This window comes from Microtus oregoni, unplaced genomic scaffold (assembly GCF_018167655.1).
Source record: "Microtus oregoni isolate MIOR12 unplaced genomic scaffold, Mior012 000080F_ref0000499, whole genome shotgun sequence".
In the NCBI taxonomy this organism is placed as follows: Eukaryota; Metazoa; Chordata; class Mammalia; order Rodentia; family Cricetidae; genus Microtus; species Microtus oregoni.
In genome coordinates, this window is record NW_024544538.1 from 4,512,018 (window position 1) to 4,539,200 (window position 27,183).

At 37.1% G+C, this 27,183-nt stretch overlaps 1 protein-coding gene across 4 annotated transcripts in view; it reads right to left on the reverse strand.

Annotated features, from left to right (window-relative positions):
- LOC121441694 (kelch-like protein 13) overlaps positions 1 to 27,183 on the reverse strand; it is a 198,742-nt gene that overhangs the window by 85,908 nt on the left and 85,651 nt on the right. For all 4 annotated transcript variants that reach the window (XM_041642925.1, XM_041642921.1, XM_041642926.1 and 1 more), the window contains one exon: positions 20,925 to 20,996. In XM_041642925.1, coding sequence (XP_041498859.1) covers positions 20,925 to 20,974 — 50 coding nt within the window. In that variant the 5' untranslated portion in view covers positions 20,975 to 20,996. The remainder of the gene's footprint in view (positions 1 to 20,924; positions 20,997 to 27,183) is intronic.

A 27,183-nucleotide genomic window follows, 5' to 3' on the forward strand; every position in this document is an offset into this window, starting at 1 on the left:
AAGAAGGGAAACTAAGGAATGGTTTGAAGCAAGAAGTGTGCAGTCTCAAAATAGCTTCTGCTGTTGTGAAACTCCCACTAATCTCCAATCTCGCTTCCTCCTGCCCCACTGTTTGCTCTGTAGTACTATCAGAATTTACAGAGATTACAGGTTCATGTGAGCTAACCGGAAGCCTGCCGAGATTATAATAACTCTAGCTTCTGAGATGAGGGGGCTAGCAGATATTCACACATTAGTGTGGATTAGTTCAACCAAGTCTCTTCAAAGAGCAAAGAGCTTTTGCCCTGAGGGACTGAAGCTGGCTGGACTAGATGGAAAACTTCTGTGACCCTGGCAATATTGGGCAGGGTGCTATTTCATGAATGTAAGCAGCACAAAGGGACTTTGGAAGGTAGTAGGAATCAAGGAAATGGGGCTCAGTGGATAAAGTCCCTTCCAGCCTTGAACCCTGATAACCTAAGTTCCATGTCTGGGAACTCACTCCTAGTTGTTGTCATTTGACCTCCACAAGTGTGCCATGGCACTCACACATGCCTACACAGATAAGCAGATTTATATATTTAGAAATATACACGTACATACACACATGTGTAACAACCATTATAGAAAAAGAAGCCATGAATGTGAAATAGAGCAAGGAGGTAGTATATCTGACAATTTAGAGGGAAGACAAGGATAGAAAGTGTGTTGTAGAACAGGGAAACGGGACGTTCAAAAGGTCATACAAAAACAACAAAGCTCATCTTCCTCTACAACTCTGGCTTCTGGTCAAAGTCAAGCACTTCTTTCCTGATGTTGTTTCTACGTGGCTCTGAGTCTCAGGCTAGTACTGTCCAAGGGACACACTGACATTGACTACGCACGCAGATTAACTATAGTAATTGTAGTTATTGCATCTGGCATACACATTTCACCATCACAGATGTGATATGCAATGGTTAAAAAACTGATTTGCAAGTAGACATTGAGAAAAATTCCAAAAAAAAAAAAAATCTCTTGTAAAGATTGTGGATGACCTCCTGTTTTCACAGAAGTTTTGCCTTTTCTTGAGTTTCAAATATTCAAATCTGGTTATTCTAAAGGTAACCAAATGCCCTTTTATAAACTCCCCCAGCACTCACCACACATGTGTAGCTGCTTCTCCTTACATGTGCTCATTTCGGCATTCGAAACAAAGACTGTAAGCCAAGCACCTACAGGCAGAGGTCCTTCATTCAACTACTTAAGTGTTCAGTAAGCATCTACTTTGTAACCAGGGCCTGTGCTTAGGCTGCTACATCGACACAATAAATTCAGGCCCCTGCTTTCAATGTGAGAATGGTCTAAGTGACATGAGATGTGAAGTAAATGCAGTAGTCTCTAGCTGGAATAAATGAGCAAACCACAGATAGCCTTAACTGTACTAGAGCAGGAAATCGGAGAACGCTTGACAGAGATGACAACAGACCTGAGTATTTATAAACACGCAAGAGCATGTAAAGCATCAAGTCAGGGGGGAGCAGAGAGGGAGGAGGATACAACACTAGTTAGGGCACAATTCCAACTGGGACCAAATCAGGTCAAAGTAAGATAGCAGTACTGGAAGACAGTCAAAGAGATTTTTATGGAATAGAATATACAAGTCTAATTAGCAAATGTTTATCACTTATTATGTGCCAAAGAATATTAAAAATGTTTCGCCTACTTCATCACTGAATTTACTATATTTTTATAATGTAAATTTTGATAATATCCTTTCCAAAATACAAAACTAAGACAGGGTAACAAAGCAATATGGCTACTGTTACACAGAATATAAATACTGGACCTAGAATTCGGAACAAAGCAGTCTAGCTCCAAAAGTCATATATTCTTAAGCCCCTGATATATTATCTCCATATGTGAGGGGATAAAGGAGAGGCGGAATCTAGATGACATTCAGTTTATTGACAAAGAAAAAGGTAGAGGTAGAAGGAGCTTCTAACAGAGACAGCAACAGTGCCTAAGTTAAGCCGAGGCTCTTCAACTTCAGTTTATTTCCTCTGTATCGTATTGCTAGCCAATCAGGTACCATATTATGAACCCACTTTGTCCTCTGTTCAAGAACTTGGCACATTTAGATTCTTGGAATTATTGATAAGTCCGACTTTTCACCTTTCTTAGGATGAGAGCTCCAAAGGCAAAAACCATGTCTTTGTTCAATTTTGATGAGCTTAAACTAATGTTCAATATGTACTCATTAAAAATAAATTCCCTTGAGCACAGAAAATAGCGTTTCTTGAAGTTTCCATTTTCCAGTCATCTGTGACTCGTCCTCATTTGTCATCTCAGGGGAAACTTTATTGTTTACTTTTGTTTTAAATCAATACTAAAACTGAACATTTATTTTAAAACAAAATTCCTGTGACTGTGACAAGAAAAAGAATATAATTTACCTTTGATAAAAACAATTCATCAAAAGAGATAGATGGCTCCTATAACAGGTAGTATTTGTGACCAACCTAATATCCTCGCACACAGTACCACACACACCTCACTACTGAGTAGGCTTCATTGTTGATAGTTGTTTATTTTTTGAGCTGACATTCATATGAAATAAAATTAATGACTTCAGTGAACATTTTAGAGGCATCTAGTGTTTTCAGAATGTTGTGGAGTCATTTCACCAAAATTGTTGCAAAATGAGTTTATTCCCCCAGATAAAATTTATATCCATGAAAGACTTGCTTCCCATCACCCCTTTTTACATTTTGGCTAGAGTGAATAGGGATGTCCTGCACATGAGCATACACTGGTTTGAGCACGAGTCTTCCATTCTTTCAGAGATATACCTATAAATGGTATTTCTGATTCATAAGGTAACACCACAATGACCATTAAAAGACTAAACCTCTCAGATAGGTTTTGGGTAGCCTTTTTTGTGTTTTTGTATGTTTCAAAGAAGCACTGTCATTGAAAATTTTCACACCAAAATGTGTTTCTATACATATGGCATGCAAAGAAAAAAATCATTCCCATTATGCATATAAACTAGAAATTTCAAATTATTTCATCATATTTATGGAATACTTGTTTTGTATAAAATTTATTATTCTATAACAGCAGCAAATAATTTGAACACATACCTAATTTTGTCTCCATATACAATCAAATGATACATCACTAAGTTCATTAAAACCATTCCTTAATATTGCCATAACCCTCACTGCATAGATCTGTTTTTTAAATTCAGTTTTTATTTACTGAAACATGATGACTTCAAACAATAAAATAGAAAAAAAAAACCACAGATCACGCACTTCACCATTATTATATTATAAAGACTTGTTTCTTCTAATAAAGGAGGGTTTGAAGTATCCATGTAAACAATGCAGAAATGTATTCTTGAGCATGCCAGAGCATTGCACTGGTAATGCATGGGTCTGAAGGAGGTAGTGGTACCTGTCTTAGTCTTGATTTAAACAATAACATCCATTAAAGTGATAAGTGTGATACAGCATGGTTTTCTTCTTCCATCAATCATTAAAATAAATAGAGACTCTATTCAAATTGTGCTTTGTATATCCAGTACAAAACACAGCACCCTCTAGAAACCTCTGACCTAATAGGATCTTATCCTCAGATATTGCATTGCCCCCCAAAAAGAAGCTTAAAACTTATCTTCAAACTAGCAATACTAACAATGCATGGATTCCCCCCTCTCTGTCTCTATCTCTCTCTGTCTCTGTCTCTCTCTGTCTCTCTCTCTGTCTCTCTCTGTCTCTCTCTCTCTGTCTCTCTCTCTCTCTCTCTCTCTCTCTCACACACACACACACACACACACACACACACACACACGGGGCGGGGGGGGGGGGGCGCAAGGGAGCACTAAAGAAAGCTTTCTGACAAATGTCTTTAACATCCCCTGAGAAAAGTTGAGTCTGGTGGGCACTGTATATAAACCAAGCTATAGGCAAAAACTAAAGAAAGGACACACATTCATTTAAATTCGTAATAATTTCCACTAAGGAGAATGCAGTCATCCTTTCATTTAACAGGACACTTTGGTTCAAATAATAATCACTACTTTAAATTGCATGCTCCATTTCTTTCTATATATAACCAAGCATGTCACCTTCTAGATTATTCTTCATCTAATGGCAAGTATAATTTAATTCTTATGATATACAGACTATCATAAAAATCTTTGCATTTATTCTTCTTAAGTAAAGTGAAATTTAAACCACTTTAGAATGCAAGTATCCATTAATATATACAAGTAGTATAAAATTGATAAGCTACATTAAAAGTTAAATTTTCTATGTGGAGATTGTATTGCCATTGATCCACACAACTTAAGTTTGTTCAAAAACAGGCCGGGCGGTGGTGGCGCACGCCTTTAATCCCAGCACTCGGGAGGCAGAGGCAGGCGGATCTCTGTGAGTTCGAGACCAGCCTGGTCTACAAGAGCTAGTTCCAGGACAGGCTCCAAAACCACAGAGAAACCCTGTCTCGAAAAACCAAAAAAAAAAAAAAAAAAAAAAAAAAAAACACAAATCTGTCCACAAACAAAATATTTTGAAAATCGTTCCAAGAGAATAAAGTGATTATAAAATAAATATAAGGGTTAACAATGATAATATATGTAAAGTTCCTAGCGGAAGTCCCATGAACATCACAGCCATTTAGCAGATGACAGCTTAGATCCTTCAAGATCAGGTGGCTCTCCATGTAACTAAACCATGGATCTTGAAGCCATAATTAAATTTTAATTATCAGGTTTACTTTAGTCTGATTTTCTCACCTATTTTAGCACCCAGTACATTCAACCCCATTTCATAATCCTATGTATTTTTTAATAAATTTTATTGGGTTATAAGCATCATTGAGTGTACAACAACGCTTGTAAAATAAATGATAACTAAACCACTAAGCATATAAAAGGGAAAACCATCTATGTAATAAACAAAATATCATCTTGCCTCTTTATAGCACCATATTAATTGCAGAGCACCTTTATATTTTGTGATTTCATTCATTTGTCATCTTTTATAGCTCTATGGTGCCAACAAGGGAAGCTGAGACCCAAGGAAGTCAAACGATAGTTTGCTATCAGCAAAGCTGTGACTAAGAAGTAACTTTATAAAAAAAAAAGGAAACCAAGTTTATAAAGACTAATAGAAACAGATTGAGAAGAATAAGAACACACACATTCGTAGTAATAAAGGCGGTAGCTAGGCATGGAGACAAAGACAAGAGACAAAAACACAACACATAGAGCCCCAACAGGAAGAAATGCTCATCTTTATGGGATTGTAAAGCATCACCTTCAAGGAGACTTGAAATGTGTTATTTTATCTTGTTCAACTACAAACACAATAAAAGTGACACTCGAATGGACAACGGAGACTTTAAATTGCCTTCACCTGTCTTAATCTAATTCCTGAAGGTTAAAAAGACTCCACAACATCAGAGGACTGGAATGGCATAAAAATGGAGTCATGAGAAACTGATTAGCAGTGCATAAAATGAATTCTAAGCTCAAGAATCATAGCTACCAGAAGCAACAAGCACCCCTAAGATCTAGATTAAATGACCAAGGAAGTGTTTTCCACACAGGACTGGAGAGGACAAACATCTGGCTCAATGAAGGGGACAGAAGTTTCTGTGTTGTTCATCCAGTAGAATTTCCCAGAGATTTATCATTTTGAACATTTGGAATGCCTAGACAATATCACTAGAAGTACTCTGCAATAAATCTGTTTCTGTGGACATGAGGAAATGCTACACACTACTGGATGGAGAAGATAAATACCACTGAAGATGTCCTTGAAAAAGCCTGCTGAGAAAAAGGAAAAGACAACAGCAACCAAGCCACTGCTTCCTGACTTAACTTCCAAGTACCTCTATTGGCACAACTTTAGTGGCTAAGAGGTAAAGAAAAAGAACATTTAGCCAGGGGGTGGTGGTGCACACCTTTAATCCCAGCACTCGAAAAGCAGAGGCTGGCAGATATCTGTGAGTTCGAGGTCAGCCTGGTCTACAAAGTGACAGAGTGAGTTCCAGGACAGGCTCCAAAGCTACAGAGAAACCCTGTCTTGAAAATAAAAAAAGGAACATTTAAAGGGGCCCAGTGCATTTTTTCAAAGCAAAACAATAAAAAGGTTAATTTGAAATTGAAAGAGCATAAGTAATTGATCCACAGTTTATACAGAAAAGCTAGATTGTTTTTTAAGAAACAATCCAGCTATGTCAAACACTTGTTTTTACAAAGTCCATTTTCTAGACATACTTGCTAGGCCTTGCACCTCTATTGCTTGTATTAGATTACTCCATGCTATATAAATTGTTCATCAAAATGACATGTGCCATTGGGTTCATCCTCATCAAAGTTGGTTTGTAAATAATAATTTATTTTATACTTGTGATAGGGGGATTATTCGCTTCATGTAATGGATAGGAACACCAACAACAAACACCAATGCTGGCTCACTTCAGTTTTTGACACAGCCCTTCCTCAACACAGATCAGCCTTCATGCAGGGCCTTAAGTCATCAAGAAGATGTTCCAGGCCAGAATCCATCCGTGTCAAAGAATCCTAACCATAGTTAGATATTGTGGATGTTTTTAGGCTGCAAAATTATCTCCTGCTCCAGAAGTCCACAAATACTGTAAGATCAAATAAATTTCATCTACTTAGATTAAAAATATATTTGTGGAATATTGTGATACTCAAAATTATGTCTAACAATGCACTTCCTTTCAACAAAGCAGAAAAGGGCATCTTTATTGGCTAGGAATGAGTCTGAAATTCAAGTCGCACTCAATAGCTATCAAGGGAATGTTTCCCATGAGTTTGGATTTTGTGAAGCAGTCAAATTGAAAAACAGAAAGAGAGAAAAGGAGGGGAAGGAGAAGAAAGACTAATTTATTAGGGTATCAACTTTGTTTCACAAAACAATAACTTTTTTCCAGTGTTTGAGACAGGGTCTCACTATGTAGCCCTGGCTGTCCTAGAACACAGTATCTAGACCAAGTTGGCTTCAAACTTACATAGATGTACCTGTTTCTGCCTCCTAAGTGCTGGAATTAAAGACACTGCTACTACACCTTAAGCAAGAACATTTTTAAAAGGCAACCCTTATCAACAATTTGAAAATACAGATATTCGAAAATTGAAGGCACCTTCTTTTCTTTCTTGTAATTTATTTGGTACCAGAATCTGAGCTGATCTGAACTTAGTTGACAGTGAATCCTGACTTGTCCTGGCATGAGGCTAGTCACAGTCTTCTTCTCTCACTCAGTGTAAGGGTCCCTAAGTGGCACCTGGAGACATCACAGTAGCTGATAGGGACACGCCATAGTAAACCCTTCGAGGCCTCTTATTACATAGAAGACAGGCTATGGATCTTATCAGCTTTCAGAAACCCAAAATGAATGTAGATTTCAAAACAAACCTCAAGTCAAGCTTTTTGGACAATGGATATAGATCCACAACCATTCATTTCTATGGTTTCACCGAATCAGTAGGATTTAGGGAGCCGCCAAGTAAAAATAATCTCAGAAAAAGGCTAGACAACTTTTATAAACACTGAAGTTAGATTTCCGAGAAAATATCAAATGGTCCATTTTTATACTGTACTACAGACCTTTGTTAACTGACATGACAGAATATTACCATTGAAAAGCATCCTATGGGATGACGGCATTCCAAAGATGACCCTAGGAACCCTTTGTATTCTGAGCAGGCCTGGTGTTATGGGACATGAATGAGAAATGATCCCATGACTCCTGTAGACTGTAGATAGATTTATGAAGCAAGAGCTAGTGGTCATTTTAAAGCCAACCGACAGCAGACTTTCAGGTTGAACACTGAAATTGTCATTACAGTACAAATTAGAAGGATGCACAAGGCTGGACCAAGTGTCACTGAAGTGTCGTTGATGTTGAAAGAATTGATATGACTGAATGAACATGAATGTAGAAACTCAGAGGTTTCCTAATTGTTAACACCGGGAAAGCTTAAAGGAAGCTGCCTTGCCCCAGAAGAACTTTATACTTTTTTAAGGCTCTATAATCACTAGTGACTAATTCTAAGACAGGGGTGGGGCTAGTATCCAAGAGGATGGGGGTTTGAGGCTTAATTCATTTACTTTTTTTGAACGTTAGTTGAGCAATCCACATGCAAACCATAGCTATAGGTGTCACAGTGCATAACAAATCAATAACAGAAGAAAAGCAAAATGAGAAATTATGACATCTGAAACTAGTAACACTTCAAACCTAAAAATTAGTATTAAGAACTTATCTTTACCATGTAATAGTTTAGAGCATGTATCTGTTTTGTGTACTATAAGATGTTATTGGCATGTGAACATTTTCATGATATTAACTAGGAGATAAAGGCATAATATGAGGTGTAATAAAACAGCATTTCTATTATTAAATATTCACTACATGCAGTAATTTAACTGTCTTAGATATATTCTATTTAATACACACACGCATATATATGTACACACATACATATATCCTATACAGTGTGATATTAGGTTAGAGATGAAACAGAATTAGAGAAGTGAAGGAACCTTCCATACTTTACACAGCTAGTAGGAAGTAGGGCTTGAGTTGAATGTGGTAAGAGCCCCTGCTCCGAATCAATCACTACAACAGACCCCATTATATCCATTATAATCGGGTGACATTCAAAAGTGCACCAAAGACTAGAATGAACATACATTGAAGTCTTAATAAAGATTGTCTTAGGCTATTTTATTGCCTTGGATATATACTTTTTCCTTTTCCCTGTGTTACATAATATAGCAATAATAAACAAATATGTGTTACATAATGCAGTCTACCATTCCAAATGATAGAAAGTGAGAACAATACACTTTTAGCCTGAGATTCAGGAAAAAAGGCTTAGACATGCTATATGAAGTCATCAACACAGAGACAAAGATGAACAGGATGGCTTTGGACGAGACTGCACAAGATGAATGTGCAGAATATGATCCGAATTATGAATAACATAAGACATGTAGAAAAAGAGATCTACCAGCATTTTTTTTTCTCCTTAGGACAAAAAAAAATTTATCCTGGAAAATTCCTCTAGATGATAAAACATGCAACATTACTAAAGTGTACATGCCATTTGTATACAAATATACAGCTTCTCAGTGATGGGAAAATAAAATAATCTGAATCTACTGTAGGATCTTATGGCAGTAATAGAAAATAACCAAAATTCACAAGAATTCTAAATCAAAATAAGCCAACTGTATGAAAAGTGAATGGTCTCAGTATCCCTCTTCTAGGAGAATTCTTGACTTATAATCAAACGCACAAATAAATCTTCAATCCAGTTCAGAAACATAATTCATAAAAAAAGTAATAGGCCAAATCTTTGTTAAGTAATAACTGTATTAAATTCATTTACTATAAAGTTAATCAAATAGGTTTGTATTTAGACTCACTATGTATGAGTCTAAATATACATAGGTATATTTATACATAAGTATGAGTCTGGATTTTAACTCAAAAGGAGGGGCTAATATTGCCAGCCTTCATATTTTACAGATGTGCACACTTTAAAGATAATAAATGCTGACTATTTTAAAACATCACAGGACATCATTCCTAGTCCTGTGTTCATCTGACATCATACACTATTACAAAATGATTGTCAACATAGATGTTTCATGCATTAGAAATTTTCTTATATAAAATGTAAAGGAATAGTGAAAGCTTGTCCAAATGCTTCAATATAGTAGCCTTGTGCAAAAGGTCCATAAACATAAGAAAAGTCACAAAGCAAAACTCTAAATTTGAGTGAAGCAACTCACCACTGTTCCTTAATGGACCGATGCAAAAATTAAATCAAATCTTATTTATAAGGCAATTAAATTAACCAGCTCTATCTGAACAGGAAATTAGGAACCTGAAAATTAGAAAATTAATATGAAAATATAAATTTCACTAAAACTAAAATTTTGTGAGAATTTATAATTTAGGTAAGTTCCTTAAATTTTATTTCTCTACTGTCTGAGTATATCAGGAAGGCATCCTGGAATCAGGTTTAACTAGTTAAAACAGTCTAGTTCTGGCACAGAACAGGGTAGGGGAAGAAGTGACTACCTAATATACCAGTTAAAAGAGCTGGACCCTATAGGAAAAATTGCGAAAAAAATTGAAAACAAAACAGACAAACAAACAAAAAACAAGCCTGGGACTATTTCTAGAGTCTAAACTAAATTATCTCATCTCATGTCTTAAGATTGCCAGCATCTAGTTTCTTAATTATAATGATGATTGATTGGAAAAAATACATGAAAACCACCTTAAACTGTCTAACCAAACAAATCACTAGCAACAAATGACTGATCATCAGTACTCCAGTTTCTGTATTTACTGAGTACCTGCCCATTATTTATTGAGTACAAAACCCACTATAAACGACATAAAATGCATTTGGTAAGTCACCCATGCTCTGAAACAGTTCAATGAACAATTTCATAGGTATCAACAAGCTCAAATTACTTCAATGTGAAAATAAAAGCCATATCATAAATGCATTCAACTATTCAGAAGCCAAGAGACTCTCCTGGACCATCTGGCTGATCAGAGAGCATCAAATTTGATGTGCATATTGAAAAATAGGTTGTATTCCGACAGAGACAAGAGGGCATCCTTGGTGGCATTGCCATGCTAGGAATTTCAAAACTATTCTGAGTAGGGCGTGACTAATCCGGTTGGCTATTGAGTGCTTTCAGACATAGCCTACATATTTCATAGTCCATTCCTGCATCTCCACTGCCATCCATTGTCATCTTTCACTTCCCACTTTGATGCAACAGTAGGCAGTTGGTCTCACAAAATCTCCAACCCTCCTTCCCCAAATAACTTACACAAGATGTCAGTTCTCTTGTTGAAAGCTTCAGTAAGTAGTTTGTGGCATATTCATACCTATATAATACAACACAGTGCAACACAGCAATTGCTTTACACATCCAACTTAACTTGGCTTCTGTCCATCTCTTCCACTCCTCTTTTTCCCTTGACAGCAAAAATCATTAACTTTTTCCCCTTATAGCTCCATGAATATGTTTCAGATTTGCATGCTTTCCTGAACAGCAGTGAAAGATGAGATTAAACAGCAGGCATTTTCCTAAACTTAAGAGAAAGCTACAGAATCTATACAATGATCTAGGGAGAATTTATATTTAACCAGCAGTTTTAGTCTTGTAATTAGATCATGGCATGCAACGTAAGTGCTCTGCCTTACTTCTGAGAATTTAAAAATCATGTTCACATAGGTCCTGTGAGTTGTAGCTGAGACTATTGCTAAATATTTATGCTTTGTGGCTATTTTGTATGGAATGTTTTTCATTGAATCTTTGAAGGAGCCACTACTAATACAAATACAAGGTATTGTTATTTTAATTTTTATTTATAAATTACTTTTCTAGTTGTTTATTGATTTTTTTAAAAAATCTTGTATAACTTGGGGCTAAAGAGATGGCACAGTGGTTAAGAGCATTAGCTGTTCTTCCACAGGTCCGAAGTTCAATTCCCAGCACCCACAGGGTGGTGTAGTCCCATTAAATACAGTACCTTCTTCTGGTGTACAAATGTACATGCAGAAAACACTTGTATCCATAAATAAATAAATAAATCTTTTAAAAAATCTTATGTAATTTTTATAGATATATGAATATATCCACTTCTAAAATTTATTTGATCTTTTATGGTATGCATTTAAGGTTATACATCGTGGTGATTTAGTATATGTAGACATGGTGAAACAATTACTAATAGTCAAATAAAACATTTCTGGCACACTCCATATTTGTCATCTTTAGTGAAAGCTCCTAAAATCTACTCTCCTGGCAAATTTTCATCAAATACTGCCATATCAATTACTATGCTCAAGCTCCACTTCATATCTCCAGATCTTTGCAAATTACCTAAGTATAAATCTGTACCCCATGACCTACTTCACCCCAGTTTTTCCTGCTCCTTGCCCATCGTTTCTACTTTTCACCTCTGAGGCTGGTTGGTTGTTTTTTTCCCTTACATCCCATAGTGAGATTGACATCTGTCTCATTTCACTTAGCAAAATGTCTCCTGATTCATCCATATTGTGACAAATGGCTGTATCCCTTTTAAAAAGCCTGGACATGATTCCACTGTAATTTTGTATAGAACAAGTCATTTCTTCATTATATATTAAAGGTAGTTTTTCATCTCTTGGCTATAGTGAATGATGCTATAATGAATATGGGTGTAAAGATACTTCCTTCAACAAGTTGCACGTTTCACTTCCTCAAATGCCAAACACAAAACAAGCTCTGGATTGCTTGTTGAGGAACCTACATACTGTTTTCTGCACTGGCTCTATGACTATATATCTTCACCAGTGTATACACTGGCTTGCTTATAATATCTACATTCTTTCTAAAACTTATCCTTTGTGTTTGAATACTTTCTGACAATCTATCTTCCCATTTTGTTGACTCCTTTGTCATACAAAAGTGTTTTGCAAAAAATATTTCTTTCTTTTTATTTTATGCATATGAATATTTTGCTTGCATGCATATATGTGTGCCACATGAATGCCCAGTGTCCTTGAAGGCTTGAAGAACATCTTGGATCGCATGGAACTGGGATCCAACTGTTTGGAAGCCACCATATGGATAATGGCAACCAAACCTGGCTCTTCTGCAAGTGCTTTTAACCACTGAGCCATTTTTCTAGCCCCCACACAGAAGTTTGTAGGGTGGTTCCAACTAGTATATTTTTGCTTCCGTTGCCTGAGCTTCTAATGTTACATCGAAATCAATATCAATGCCAACAATATCACAGAGGGCATTCTCTACATTTCCATCTAGGAATTTTATTAGCCCAGATCTTAGGCTTAGGTCTTTAATCCATCTGGGGTTTATCTTTGTGATTGGTTCAAGATAGGGCACAGGTTCATTCCTTTGAATATCAACGTCTACTATTTTCATGGATTATTTAGCATTCAAAGTCGTTTATTTTGTTTTTTGTCATGCTGGACTAAACTTACAGGTATGTATTATATTAAATAATCGTGGTGATGGCCTTTTCTGCTCCTTCTTAAATTGTTTTACCATCAATGATGTTGGAATTATTTCAGAAAAAATAGTTTTATATAATAAAGGGGAAAATTTGTACCTTTATCTTTTTAACAGTTCTTTTTTTTAAAACATCTGATTTTTTCAAGTACTTTCAGCATTTTATGTTTTTCTTACAAGATAAATATGTTGTAAGATGCAATGTTAGTATGAATAATTTTCCTATTTTATAAGTTCTATTCAATATTCTAACTTTCTTAATAAAAGGGGTTAACTTATTCATACATTCCATAGTGTGCCTGGTTTTATTTAGAATTTAAAATTTATTCATAATTTGCATATGTATAGAAGTCCCTTTTTTCCTTAGGTTTTGATGAGTCTGAATTGCGTACCATTCTGAAATGAGCTGAGTAGCTAGCTGTTCATCATTTTCTAGGTTCTGAATGAGTTTTTTGTAAACAGAATTATCTTTTTTTGGTCTAAGTGCTCATATTCATAACAAGAAAAGCTCTAGGCTAGAGCAATGAAGTCACTATGCTATCAGCTAGGGATCCTAACATCAGCTTCCTGAGCTCAAGCAGATGTCCCTCACCTTCCCATTCAGGTACCATGCCAATGACAGCAACACTGATCTGAGAATTGAAATTACAAAATGGTTTCCTCTATACAGTGGCATTATTAATTAATCAGATTCAACATGAAATTCAGGCCATGTTCATGCCTTTTATGGTCAACAGTGTACTTTTAATGTGGAAGCTAAAGTTCTATAATTTTCTAAAGAAAGCCTGAAATTAGAGAGGAGCCAAAGTTTCATAGGAAAGATGCAAAAACTAATAGTCATAAAATTTTAAAATGACAAAATATATCTTCAAAGGACAAAAGTAAATTTTTCACTAAAGGAACAAACTGAGACCCTAGATTCAATTTCCAGTACCATGAAGAAAAAAAAAAGGAAACAGGAAGGCAAGACTGTAAGAAAGTGTGCACACTAAATATAACTCCTTATCAAAAGTAAACCAAAACCCTCTGAAAAGTAAAAAATAAAACAATTCATTTTAATCAGGCAAAATACAGAAAATATACTTAAAAATGTCCAAATAGCTAACAAACACACAAAAGGCCAAATTATTACAAATGAGAAAAGGGTACCTTAACTAGGAATGACTTTCTAGTCACAGAAAACCTACAGTTAAATATATCACAATGCCAAGAATGGGTGCTATATAGGAGTGCATGCCCCAGCGGTTTCATTCTTGGCCTTGTGTCTGTTATGGTTTGCATCTTAATTATTGTCTCCAAAGTCATGTGATAAAGCCCTGCTTGTAACTACTAGTAAAACGTTAGGATACGGAACCCAGTTAGAGAAAGTACGTCAGTTGAGACCCTACCCTTCGTTCTCCCTTTGCTTCCTGGTGTCAACGAGGTGACACTATTTACAGGTACCATGATACTCTAACTCCCATGAGGCTCAGAGTAATGGAGCCAGCAGACCCCAAAAAGAAGCCTCTAAAATGCTGATCCAAACAACATTCTTCCTTGTTTGTATGAGTATGACATGGGCACAAGTCTATGTGTCTGTACATGTTCATGTGTAGGAATGTGGGTACGTACATGCCACGGCATGAATAGTCAGAAGAAAACAGGAGTCAGTCACTGCCTTCCATCTTGCTTGAGACAGGGTCTCTTTGCTTCATCACTATGCAAGGCTAGCAGGACCATGAGTTTGCAGGATTTGCTTGTCTCTACGTCCCATCTCTCAATAGGAGCACTGAAATTATAGGCACCTGGCTATACAGGGGATTTGAACTGATGTCTTCATACTTAAATGGCAAATGTTTCCCCACCAAGCAATTTTCTTTGTTTCCTCTTTAAGTTAATTTTCTATCTTATATTCCCATGGCAACAAAAAAGAACTAATACAATATACAAGGGAAATAGGTACATATTCAAAGTAAGAACTTACAGAAGAAAAGTATCACTCATAATATCATATCAACTGTAAATAAAGATACTTTGACTTCTTCTGTTACTATTTGTATCCCCTTAATCTCCTGAAGTTGTCTTTTTGCTCTAGCTGAGACTTCAAAGAGTGTATTGGATAGGTAAGGAGAAAGTGGGTAACCTCGTCTCATTCCTGAATTTAGTGGAATTGCTTTGAGTTTCTCTACATTTAATTTGATATTGGCTATATGCTTTAATTTAATAAAATAAATTGTCTTTATTATGTTGCAGTATGTCCCTTATATCCCTAATCTCGCCAGGACTTTTTATCATGAAGGGGTGTTGGACTTTGCCAAAGATCTTTGTCTTTCAGTTTGCTTATATGGTGAATTATATTTATTGATTTATGTATGTTGAACCATCCCTGCATCTCTGGGATGATGTCTACTTGTTCATGGTGGATTAACTTTCTGATGTGTTCTTGGAACCAGTTTTCAAGTATTATAATGTGAATTTTTGCATTCATGTTCATAAGGGAAATTGCTTTGTAGTTTTTCTTTGTTGAATCTTTGTGTGATTTAGGTATCAGGGTAACTGTGGCCTCCTAAAATGAATCAGGCAATACTCCTTCTGTTACTATTTTGTGGAATAATTTGAGGAGCATAGACATTAACTCTCCATTGAAATCTGGTAGAATTCTGTGCTAAAAGTATTTGGCCCTAGATTTTTCTTTTTGTTAGGAAGAATTTCCGTTATTGATTCTATTTCACTAGGGGGTTATAGGTCTGTTTAAAATGTTTATTTGATCTTGATTTAAATTTTTTAAGTGGTATATATCACAAAAATTTCTTTTAGATTTTTTTTCCAATTTGGTAAATTAAAGTGTGTCCTTATGTTTCTCTGGATTTCCTTGGTGTGTTGTTATGTACCCCATTCCATTTCTAATTTTATTATTTCTCTGTCTGACTCTTAGCTAATTGTGAAATCTTACTGATTTTCTAAAAGAATGAAATCTTTGCTTAATTGAGTCTTTGCATTGGTTACTTGTTATTTATTTTATTGACTTCAGCTCAGAGTTTATTTCTTGCTGTCTGCTCATTTTAGGTGTGGTTTCTTATTTTTGTTCTAGAGTTTTTAGATATTTTGCTACTAGTATGAGATCCCTCCAAACTTTTCTATAGGCACTTGCTGTTATAACTTGCCTCTTAGAACTGCCTCCATTGTTTTCTGTAAGTTTGGGTGTTCTGTGTACTTACTTTCACTCACTTCTAGAACGTTTTTAATTTCTTTCTGAATTTCTGTTTTAATGAATTGATCCTTTAGCAGTGAATTGTTCAGTTTCCATGGCTTTGTAAACTTTCTGTTGTTTCTGATGTTGTGGATATCCAGCTAATCGATGGTGGCCAAAGAAGATGCAAGGTTTTATTTCAATTTTCTTGTATTTGTAGAGACCTGCTTTGTGTCCAGAGAGAAGGGGGATCTATTAGAATGACTTACAAACTGTGGTCTAGCTAATCCACCACTAGTTGGGTAAAGACAGAAACTCCAAGAATACAGTAGTTGCTCAGTCTACACTGCTAGGTGTCTCAGCTATTGTTCGGTATACAATGGAATTCTGAAGAAGCAGGTTCTAATGTCAGTGAAAGTAAGGACTTGCTAGCAAGGCAAGACCAAGCGGGCAAAGAGCAAAAGCTTTTTTTCCTCCCATGTCCCTATACAGGTTTCCAGTAAAAGGTGTGGCCCAGATTAGATCTGGATTAAAGGTGTGTCTCCTTGCTTTAATATCTGGATTAAATATGTGTCTTCTTACCACAGGGCAGGGAACCCTGACTGCTCTTTGGACTGGAGAGGGAGGGGGAGAGGAGTGGGGGGAGGGGGAGAAGGGTGGGAGGAGGGGGAGAAGAGTGGGAGGAGGGGGAGGGAAATGGGAGGCTGGGAGGAGGCGGAAACTTGTTTTTTTTCCTTTTCTCAATAAAAAAAAATATGTGTCTTCTTACCTCAAAGATCTGAATTAGAAGTAAATCTTCCTAATTAAAATTAAGCCAAAATCCCTCACATGTGTGTCCTCTATTTTGGGGTTTTATTTAATTCCATATGTAGTCAAACTGATAACCAAGAATAGCAATCACAACAGTTTTGCTAGTTTGGACTGGCATCTGTGGTCTCTTAACAGTCTGGAACACATTTGTCCAGGCCCTTCTGGCTTTAGTCTCTATTTAGAAGTCAGATATAATTCTAATAGTTCTCCCTTTACATGCTACTTGATCTTTTTCCTTTGCAGCTTTTAATATTCTTTCTTTGTTCTGTGTGTTCAGTGTTTTGATTATTATGTGCTGAGAGGACTTTCTTTTCTGGCTGAGTCTTCTAGTGTTCTGTATGCTTCTTGCACCTTGATAGGCATAGAAAAACTTTCATCTATGATTTTGATAAAAACATTTTCTATGCCTTTAACCTGGGTTTCTTCCCCTGCCTGCATTCCTATTTTTCTTAGATTTGGTCTTTTCATAGTGTCCCATATCTCCTGGATGTTTTGTGCCAGGATTTTTAAAGATTTAACATTTTCTTTAATTGAGGTATCCATTTCTTCTCTCACTACTCTTCAATGTCCAGGAATCTCTCTTCCATCTCTTGTATTCCGTTGGTCAGGCTTACCTTTGAAGCTCCTGTTCAAGCTCTTAAATTTTTCATTTCCAGCTTTTTCTCACTTTGGGTGTTCTTCACTGATGTGATTCGCACTTCCAGGTCTTAAACTATTTTACTCATTTCCTTCCACTGTTGTTTGTGTTTTCATAGATTTTTAAAGGGATTTATTAGTTTCCTCTTTAAGGGCCTCTATCATATCCATAAAGGCTCTTTTAAGGTCCTTGTCTTGGGCTTCAGCTGTGTTGCAGTTCTCAGGGTCCGCTATGGTAGGGTTGTAGGACTCTAGTGGAATCATATTGTCCTGAGTGTGATTGATTGTATTTTTATGCTGGTGTAGGCACCTGGGTTTGGGAATACCAATTCTAGGTGTTGGTATCTGGTCTTATCTTTCTTGGGTCAGTGTTTTGTGGTTTCTGTTGCCCTCTCCGGTTCTTTGGAGTGTGTGGTGGCTCTGTGTTGCCTGGTAGGGAATTCTTTTGGGATCCTGATAGGTGCGGTCAATGAGAATTCCAGGTAAAATGTGTTTCTAAGTATTGAGTGCTCATACTTAGGAAAGGACTAGAGGGGTCTTATGGAGCCCACTCAGGAAGCAGGAAAGCAACGTGTTTACCAGAATCTGCTCAGTGCCCTAGTAAGGGGGCAGAACATGAGAAGTTACAAGAGGTAGTGAGTTACAGAGCTGGGGGCGCAACTGAAGGATCGAATGTGGAGGAGAGGAGGGAGAGTGAAGATCTGAAGTGTGCTACCTGTCTAGCTGACATACTGCATCTTTCGCAGGCTTAGCTGGTAGGTTCCTAGGGAATGCCTGCTGGACACGGGGGGGGGGAGGGCTGAGCTCACAGGATGAACTGGTAGGAAGTTTGGAGCAGATCTGTGTGATCCACTGGAGCGGGAGGCTGCAGGGAGAGGAAGGTTGCAACAAGTGGAGGCTGCAGGGAGAGGAAGGTTGCAACAGTGGTCTACTACAGAGTTGGGGGGAGAGTGGCACATGGGATCTGGAGTGAGGAAGGAGCGGTGACGATCCACAGTGCCTGCTGGTTCCCACGAATGCATGCGGGAGCTGGAGGCTGTGATAAATGAAGTGGGTTCTCTAGAGTTTGTAATTAGGAATCTTTCTCAGATAGCTTAAGAAAACTTCTAAGAAAAACATATCCTTTCAAAGAATTCATGCTGACTTAATGTTCTGTGAAATTTATGTTTGAGGGGGCTGGAGAGATGACTCAGAAGGCCCCTTGCAGAGAATTGAGGAGTTCAATTCTTAGCACTCATGATGCCTTCCAACTTGCTGTACCTCCAGTCCTAAGGCATCCAACGGCCCGTTCTGGGCTCCAGAGATACTGGTCTCACAAGCACAGCATGTCCACTCCTGCTACATGTATACGTGGTCAGAAAGAAAAATAAAATCTTCAAAATTGAAAAAAAAAAAAAAAAGAATCGAGTGTGGGGTCCGGGAGGAAGTTTGGAGGGGAATATCTGTTTGATCCACCGAAAACAGGGGAAGAGGATAGAAGGCCGCAGTAGGTGGTCTGCTACAGGGCTGGGGAGAAAACTAGGGGGATTGATTTGGAGGAGGGAAGGAAAAGGTGAAGATCTGCACTTAACCTACCTGCTTCTTTGGTAGGAGTCTTCTCTGTCTTTTCACCAAAGATGACCACAGATTATTTTTCTCATTTTACTGATTTCTGCATTATTGAGCAAATATATCTTACAGTCTCCCAGTACAGATTCATACCACACCCTTCCAAAGATGTTGAGAGTTCACAACCCGATACATCAGCATCCTTTAAATGATTACTTAATGGGATTGTTATGTAAAACCCATTATATACTATACATCAAATAGCCATGACTTTATATATGTTCCACTTCTGTCTTAACCATTCCCATTTTTTGTCTTACAATTCAACTGTATTTTAAAATACCTCAGAATTCAGAATCACAAATTCATTGTGACTCACTTAATGATGGGAATATGTTCTGCGAAATAAATCATTAGGTAAGTTTATCACTGTGTACATAGCATATAGTCATCCACACATTTACACAAACTTAGATGGCAGACCTTACAGACATTGTAAAAATATTCCACATGAGGTTAATGTCACTGTAACACAGTATATTATTTATAGCAAACATTTTTATATGAATAGGATCACAATCTAAAATAATATTAGAAGTATAGTATAATGAACACACAATCCAGTAACTTAGTCATTTATTATCATTATTAATTATTATATCTTCCACACAACTAATAGGTGAACTTGTATACAACATGCAGAAAAATAGGTTCGCTTCTATCACTACCTTCACAAATACACACCTAACAAACTGTCCTGTGTTGCTAGGGTGACTACATAGGGTTTTTCACCTCCATTATAAACTTACAGGACTCCAGTTGTATATGCATCTATTATTAATGGAAACGATGTCCCCTGTATGGCTGTGCCACATTTTAATAACTAAAGTCCCACACTAAAATTTCAATAATACTAGCACTTCCATAACATTTACTATTTGCCAAGCCTGCTGCCAACTGTGCCCTCCCTCTTTCCCCTCACACCCATTACAAGCATACACATACCATACTACAGCATGCAATGGAGGCATTACTGGCCCCACTTCACAGAGGATGAAATTGAAGTTTAGAACAGATAAGAACACTCCTCAAGGCTCCTACCATGCAAATAACCAGAACACAGAGAACTCTGTGGGACATGCTATTTCCAAAGCTTCACCCAAACTCTGCAATCAAACTACTAGGATGGAGAAATGTTCTTTTACACATGCATAAACAAGTCTATTTTTCTTTAAACCATTAATTTAAATTCTTAACCTGCCTTGGAGTGCTCTAATGGCTCACAGTAACTCCGTGGAAAGCGTATAACTGGATTTTTAGTGACAGAAATATCTGTATAATCACAGGGAAGTACTACTTAAAAAATGTTATTGGGACTTTTACCATGAAGCTATGATTGTATTTATTCAGAGATAATGCTTTTAAAACTAAAATTTGAAATCATAATCCCCAGCGACTGTACGCCAGCTGTTCACACTTTATATCCAGTGTGTTTTCTAGGTACGCTCTCTTTATCATTAGCTCAGAACACAGTGTCAGCAACACTCCTTATGTATCTGATCACTTAGCTCTTCTCTTATTTACTTATTTTAAAAGTAATTCCTATTTTTAAGCTAGGCATTGAATAAATATTTATTACCTTCTATGTTAAGCACATAAAATAGAGGAATCATACAACTTATAAAGTAAATTGTTTCCATAAATACCGGTTGCGGAGTATCGCAGCAACTAATTCTCCTCTGTGTAGAATATCCATCACCTCTCAGAGTTGAACAGACCTATTCAGGAAGAAAAAAAAGCCAAAATTCACTATAGTGCTATCTTTAAAATTTAGGAAAGTTTTATAATATAAATCCATGTATCTAGTGTCCATAATAAAACCTGTGGAAATTATGAAATTGACTCATATTACAAAGTTCAATAGTCACAATATATTGAAAACCCAATGGCGAATCATTAAATAGTTACTGAAAATAGCGTTGATAATTCCATGTGAAGTCATTAGCTGATGGAGGAAGGTCACTGGCTAATAAAGAAAATGCCTTGGCCCATTTTATAGGTTAGAACATAGGTGGGTGGAGTAAACAGAACAGAACGCTGGGAGGAAGAGGAAGTGAGCTCAGACTCAATAGCTCTGCTCTCTGGGGCAGACACGATGAAGCAAGCCACCAGGTCAGACATGCTGAATCTTTCCCGGTAAGACTGGTGCTACACAGATTATTAGAGATGGGTTGATCGGGATATGAGAATTAGTCAGTAAGGGCTAGAGCTAATGGGCCAAGCAGTGTGTAAAAGAATACAGTTTGTGTGTTGTTATTTCGGGGCATAAGCAAGCCAGGTGGCCAGGAGCTGGGCTGTGGGAAGAGGCCCGCAGCTCCTACTACAATTAGCGAGCAAGTGTCTATAGACAGTCAATGCATATAGAGGAATTGAAGATACATATAAACAGATTCAGTAGGCTTGAAAAGTCTGTGGGAAGTTAGGTTAGATAAAAGAAATGAAAAGCAAAGGGTTGGGGCAAATATTCACTATACAAAGACAGCACCAATTCCCATGGTGATGTGGACACTCAAAGTTTGAGAAGCCCATAAAGCTTTTACAGGGGTTTGCACAAAATACAGGCCAGAAATTTAGAACATCTTAAATCTTAGGGATTAAACACTAGGTAGCAATTTTGTTTATCTTGAAATGAATAAAATTGGTTTCATGGTTATCTTGTTTTAGTAAACTGAATTACACCTACATCTGTTTCTTTGTAATAATGTCAATTAAAAAGATAGATATTATATACAATGCTACATAATTTATATATTAATATATATAAATATAGCATTATACACATATTAATTAATATATAATATATAACTTAGATTGGTATGTATAATTTTAAAGGATTGTTTTCTTTTTAAAAAAATTTTAAAAAGAAAAATGTAGATATTATATATAATGCTATATAATGTACATATTAATATAACATTATACACATATTAATATATTAATGTATAACATTCTACATATATATGTTAACATAGTATATATAACATGTTATATATTAGTATCTATTATATAGTATATATTATATTAGTATATATAACATAATGTTATATATAAATTATATTTTCTTTATGCATATTGGAAATAAAAATGCGTATTTTACTTTAGTGTTCCTGTTAATAAAGTCAAATTATCACATTAGAAGGATAACAATGTGTGACAAGCAGCTTTGTTTGCAAAAGTGTCTGCTATGAAAAATTACAGAAAAAAATGATTACAGAGTGGAAGAGGGGCTCTTCATCTATTCTAGTGTTCTTCCAGTTTATTTTTTATGGAATAGGAGTGGTAGAAAAATATACTCTGTTAGACCTTTTTATATAAATTTGAAAAGGCAAACAAAAAGACTAAATAGTATGTATATTTACGTTCACATCACGTTTTATGCTTATAATCCCACTGTTGCATACAATCAAGGACCTTAAGTGAAACTACAAATCTAAAGCATCTCAAAGCCAAATGACTTTGTATTTACCCTTTATTTAAAACTTTTTTATTGTCTGTTTATTTTCATAAATTTATGTATGCTTCGACAGTTTCATACATGAATAGAATATATTATGTTTCCTTTTATCCCTATGCTTTTTCTCTCCATCTCACATCTTCATCAGACATCATCATCCAACCAAGTCTCCACTGCTTGGCCTATCTTTGGTGAGTGTGTGTGTGTGTGTGTGTGTGTGTGCGCGCGCGCGCGCATGTGTGTGTGTCCTAGTGAATTAAAAGAGTTCCATTCCTACGGCTATTGAAGTGAAGCTATCCACTGCAGCATGAACGATTCACCGGTGCCTTCTTCACTAAAGACAAGGACGCGCTCTCCTGCCGCACCCCTGCAGTGTCATTAGCTGCCCCCCAGTAGTACTTTCCCCATCTGTGACTTAAAGCTTACAGGCTGAGTCTTACATAGACCCTATATACAGTCAGATGCATCTCTTGTGATTTCAAGCGCTGCACTTATTGTCTTATCTATCATACACTTCATGGTTTTCCATTTGGCTTTTACACTCTTTCTGCCCTTCAGTAATAATACTGGATCCTTGGAAACGGTGTTGTGGATGTTCCTCTTAAGTGGACAGTTAATAATCACCTGTTTTCAGAACCACTAAGCACCCTTTGCCTCACAAGCTGGTATGCAAGGTCCAAAGGATGGAAATACCATTAGAGCTTTTTCTCTCCTAACTGCTGCCACAGCCTCTTCTGACACTATGAAAATGAGTCCTGAGAAAAACTTCCTGCCCCTTTCCATGACAGTGGCCGTGTATTCAGAAACAAAATATGTGGTGCTTCCAGCTATAGGATAGGCTCGTGCCAACTGTCCTGATTTATACTGTTGTTACTGCTATGATAAAACACGGAACATAGCCAACCTGAAGAAAGGAAAGGTTTTCTTGGCATACAGGTTATAATCTCTCATAGAGGAAAGTCCAGGCAGGAACTCAAGACAAGACCCCAGAAGAAGATACTGAAGCAGAAACCACGCAGGAATGTTGTTCTCTGGTTTACTCCTCCATGCTGTCTTAGCTAAATTTCTAGTAGAGTCCTACCTACCTGCCCAGGGATGGCACTGTTCACAGGCTAAATGGTGAGAGGATTTTGAGATGTTCTAATGCTGTGGAAACTCCTTCATCTAATAGCCTTTAAGATACCGGTCCACTTTCGGCGTGGTCTCATGCACTATATGTGCAGATGAAAACTACGCATGGCCCTTTTATCTGCTGGATTTGGCTCCCAGTTCCCAGCGCACAGAAGACTGAGGATCGCTACCCTTACTGTGAGCACATCCCCAACTAAGTAAACCTTTGTTATACTCCATTCTGGGCTACTGTGGAACTCTTTGCTACTACTACATTCTAAGATTTGTGTTTTGTTCAGGCTCTATGGCGTGTTTTAAAGGAGATATGATAAAGCATTAAAATACTAAATGTAGCTAGATTGCGACTAGGACTCTAGAAGGGTGAGATGAGCAATAGAGCTCTGCTATACTAATTAAATTAGGCAAAACTATAGTGTCCTGAAGCTAAGCATTCAAACCTACTTATAATCCTTCCTGTCACTTGGCGGTGTCCCACTCAGAAGCACTATGTTGGACAACTTTACCCCTACTGTGGCAGAACTGGGAAGCATTCAGGTTTGTTAGATGTTTGGATCGTGGAGACAACACCCTTATTCATGGTCGTCTTGTGGAGTGGGTTCCTGATAAAAGGATATGTTTCATTTGCTTGTCTTTGAATTTGGTCTCAGAAGAGGCACATGTGATGGTGTGCACACAGAAGTCAGAGGTCAACTTTGTGGGAGTCAGTGCTCTCCTACCCTGTACTACCCATGATTGAATTCACGTCATACAACTTGGCAGCAAGAACCTTTATCTGCTGGGCAATCTCACCAGCTTTTGGCTTGCTTTTATGTGTGCACTCACTCTCTTTCTCCTTTCCTTTTCATCGTCTCCCACAGGAAGATAAAGCACGAAGAGCCTGGCACCTTGATTCTGAAGGTCTACTCTGTAGAATAGGAGAAGTAGTTTTCTTTTCTGTATGAATTTAACCCTCTTTGGGATTTTGTTAGAACAGTTCAAAGTGTGTAATCTACGAAACAATATGAGGCCAAGCCAACAAAGGCTAAATATGATGTCATATAGAAAAGAGGTAGATGGCTCCAGAGTCGCACAAAGAGAAATGTACTAAGGAATTACAGACAAAAACGACCTGGAGCAGCAGCAGGACAAGCGGATCTCCACACAGCAAAGAAAAAACGGGGGGGGGGGGGTATTTGCTCAGCTAGACAAAAGTAGGTTATGGCCCAAGCAGAATGTACCAGCCCTTTCTTAAAAACAATGGACACATCCATTGTAAGGAAGAAATACTCAGTATCAGCACAACTCATTTGGATGACAGCCTTAGCGACATTTCCCTCTCAGGCCTGGTATGCATGCCAGAGTCACTTAGCACACCAAACAGAGATTGCAATCAAGATATATGTAAGTCGCATCCAATTAGGTCCTTGCAACAGTGTGATGCAGCCCTCCTCCTTCAACCAATACCCTGCTTCACACTAGCAACTCGTCTCATAGGCACAGATAGCGGCCTGGGGTTGCCCATTAAAATTCAAAAGCAGACTCTTCCAGTTCCTTAAAAGCAGGGCTTTGTATGACAGGATATGGAACTCTAGCCACTTACCATAAAGGCTTTTAATAAACCCATGTTTTAAATCTCTTAATATGTTCTTGCTTCTCACAGACCAAGGGCTCCCAAGTCTGGAGATATTAGAATTTCCATAGAAAGAATTAGTTCATTTTTCTCATAAGGAGAGAAAGGGAGTTCATTTAAGCTGTAACTTAATTTGTTCAAAACAGTTTTAACCTCCTCTGTGCATCTACTGTATTCTCCCCAACTTGATTTTTTTATTTGCTTTTTTATAATTGAATGGGATTAGGAAGGGATAAACACATGCAATCAAATTTACATAGAATTTAACTAAAGCCAGGTTTAAAAACCATATAATTAGCTGGGCAGTGGTGGTACACGCCTTTAATTCCAGCACTTAGGAGGCAGAGGCAGGTGGATCTCTGTGAGTTCAAGGTCAGTCTGGTCTACAGAGCTAGTTCCAGGACAGCTAAGGCTACACTGAGAAACCACGTCATAAATCATATTATTATCTACTAAAAAACAACCCTATAATACACGTAAATCAGTGTATTATATCTATAGAGTTTAAATGAAAAATTTCATCTAGGCTGACAATGCTCCTTCTAAGTGCCCAAATCCACCTACAAAAACCCCAGTGACTGGAATGAGAAGCCCTCTTTTGGCTGTTAGGCAGAGCTGTCCGAGAGACTCCTGAAACATTACAGGCTGTTGCTATTTCCCTTCCTTACTGCCCAACCCCAGAGGTGGAAGTTAAGTTCCTTGTTGAAGATACATACAAGGCCTAGAATTCCTGAGCTGAAACTGACCTGAATGCCTTCTCCCTGAAGACAAAACTTCATGGTATTAGGTAGTGCCCTGAAAGTTTTCAAAGGAGGAAGCAACCAAAAGTACTACCCAGCTATGACATCTATGAACCACAACTACTAACATGGCAGCCAATTGCAGTAGTGGGATGCGCTGCTTGTTGGTAACCAATAGTTCTCTAACTGGACTTAAAGCCTGCTCAACAAGAGGGAAATCTTATGATACGGAAACCTAGCCAACTACCCAGGGCCAGTGAAAGTCATGATTTGTGGAGGAGAATTACAACTACTACTTTAATAAAACATCATAATCCTTAAATCGTATTGACTACTCAGAGACCATTTGCAATTATACCAGACAGTAATCTTGAAACTTAACCATCATTTTAGATTTACAGGATCCCATAGAAAGAGCACTCCCATGACAGCTGGAAGTAATTTTAGAAGACAACGTCCCTTCTCCCAACAAAGTTTGTCCTCAGGGTTAAGGATATCATTTAGAGGTTATTACTGGATTAGGGCTGGGGGTTGGGATGTAAATTATGTAGGCTCAGAGATCTCTTTGAAAAAAAAGAGGAAAATTGAATGTGATAACAGGTAGATTAGTGTGAGCTTATTATTACTAATTATACTAATAATAATAGTAATAGTGAATACTTGTGAGCTATTATTTATCAACAATTTACATTGGTATAGATTTTGTATATTGATACAAGTTCAAATTATATTTGTTATATTGAATATACTCCTATTTCTGTTTACAATGTTTGTACACCTATGCAAAGTTATTTTGTCAGATTGTATGTATGCATGTTTCTACCTCTGTTTAGAACATTTTTCATATTGATACAAACTTAGGATATATTTATCATATTGCATTATATATTTCTACTTTGGATCAAGATACTTATACATTGTTTACATTCTGAGGTCATTGTCCTCATTTGCTGCACAGTTGTTTAAAGATT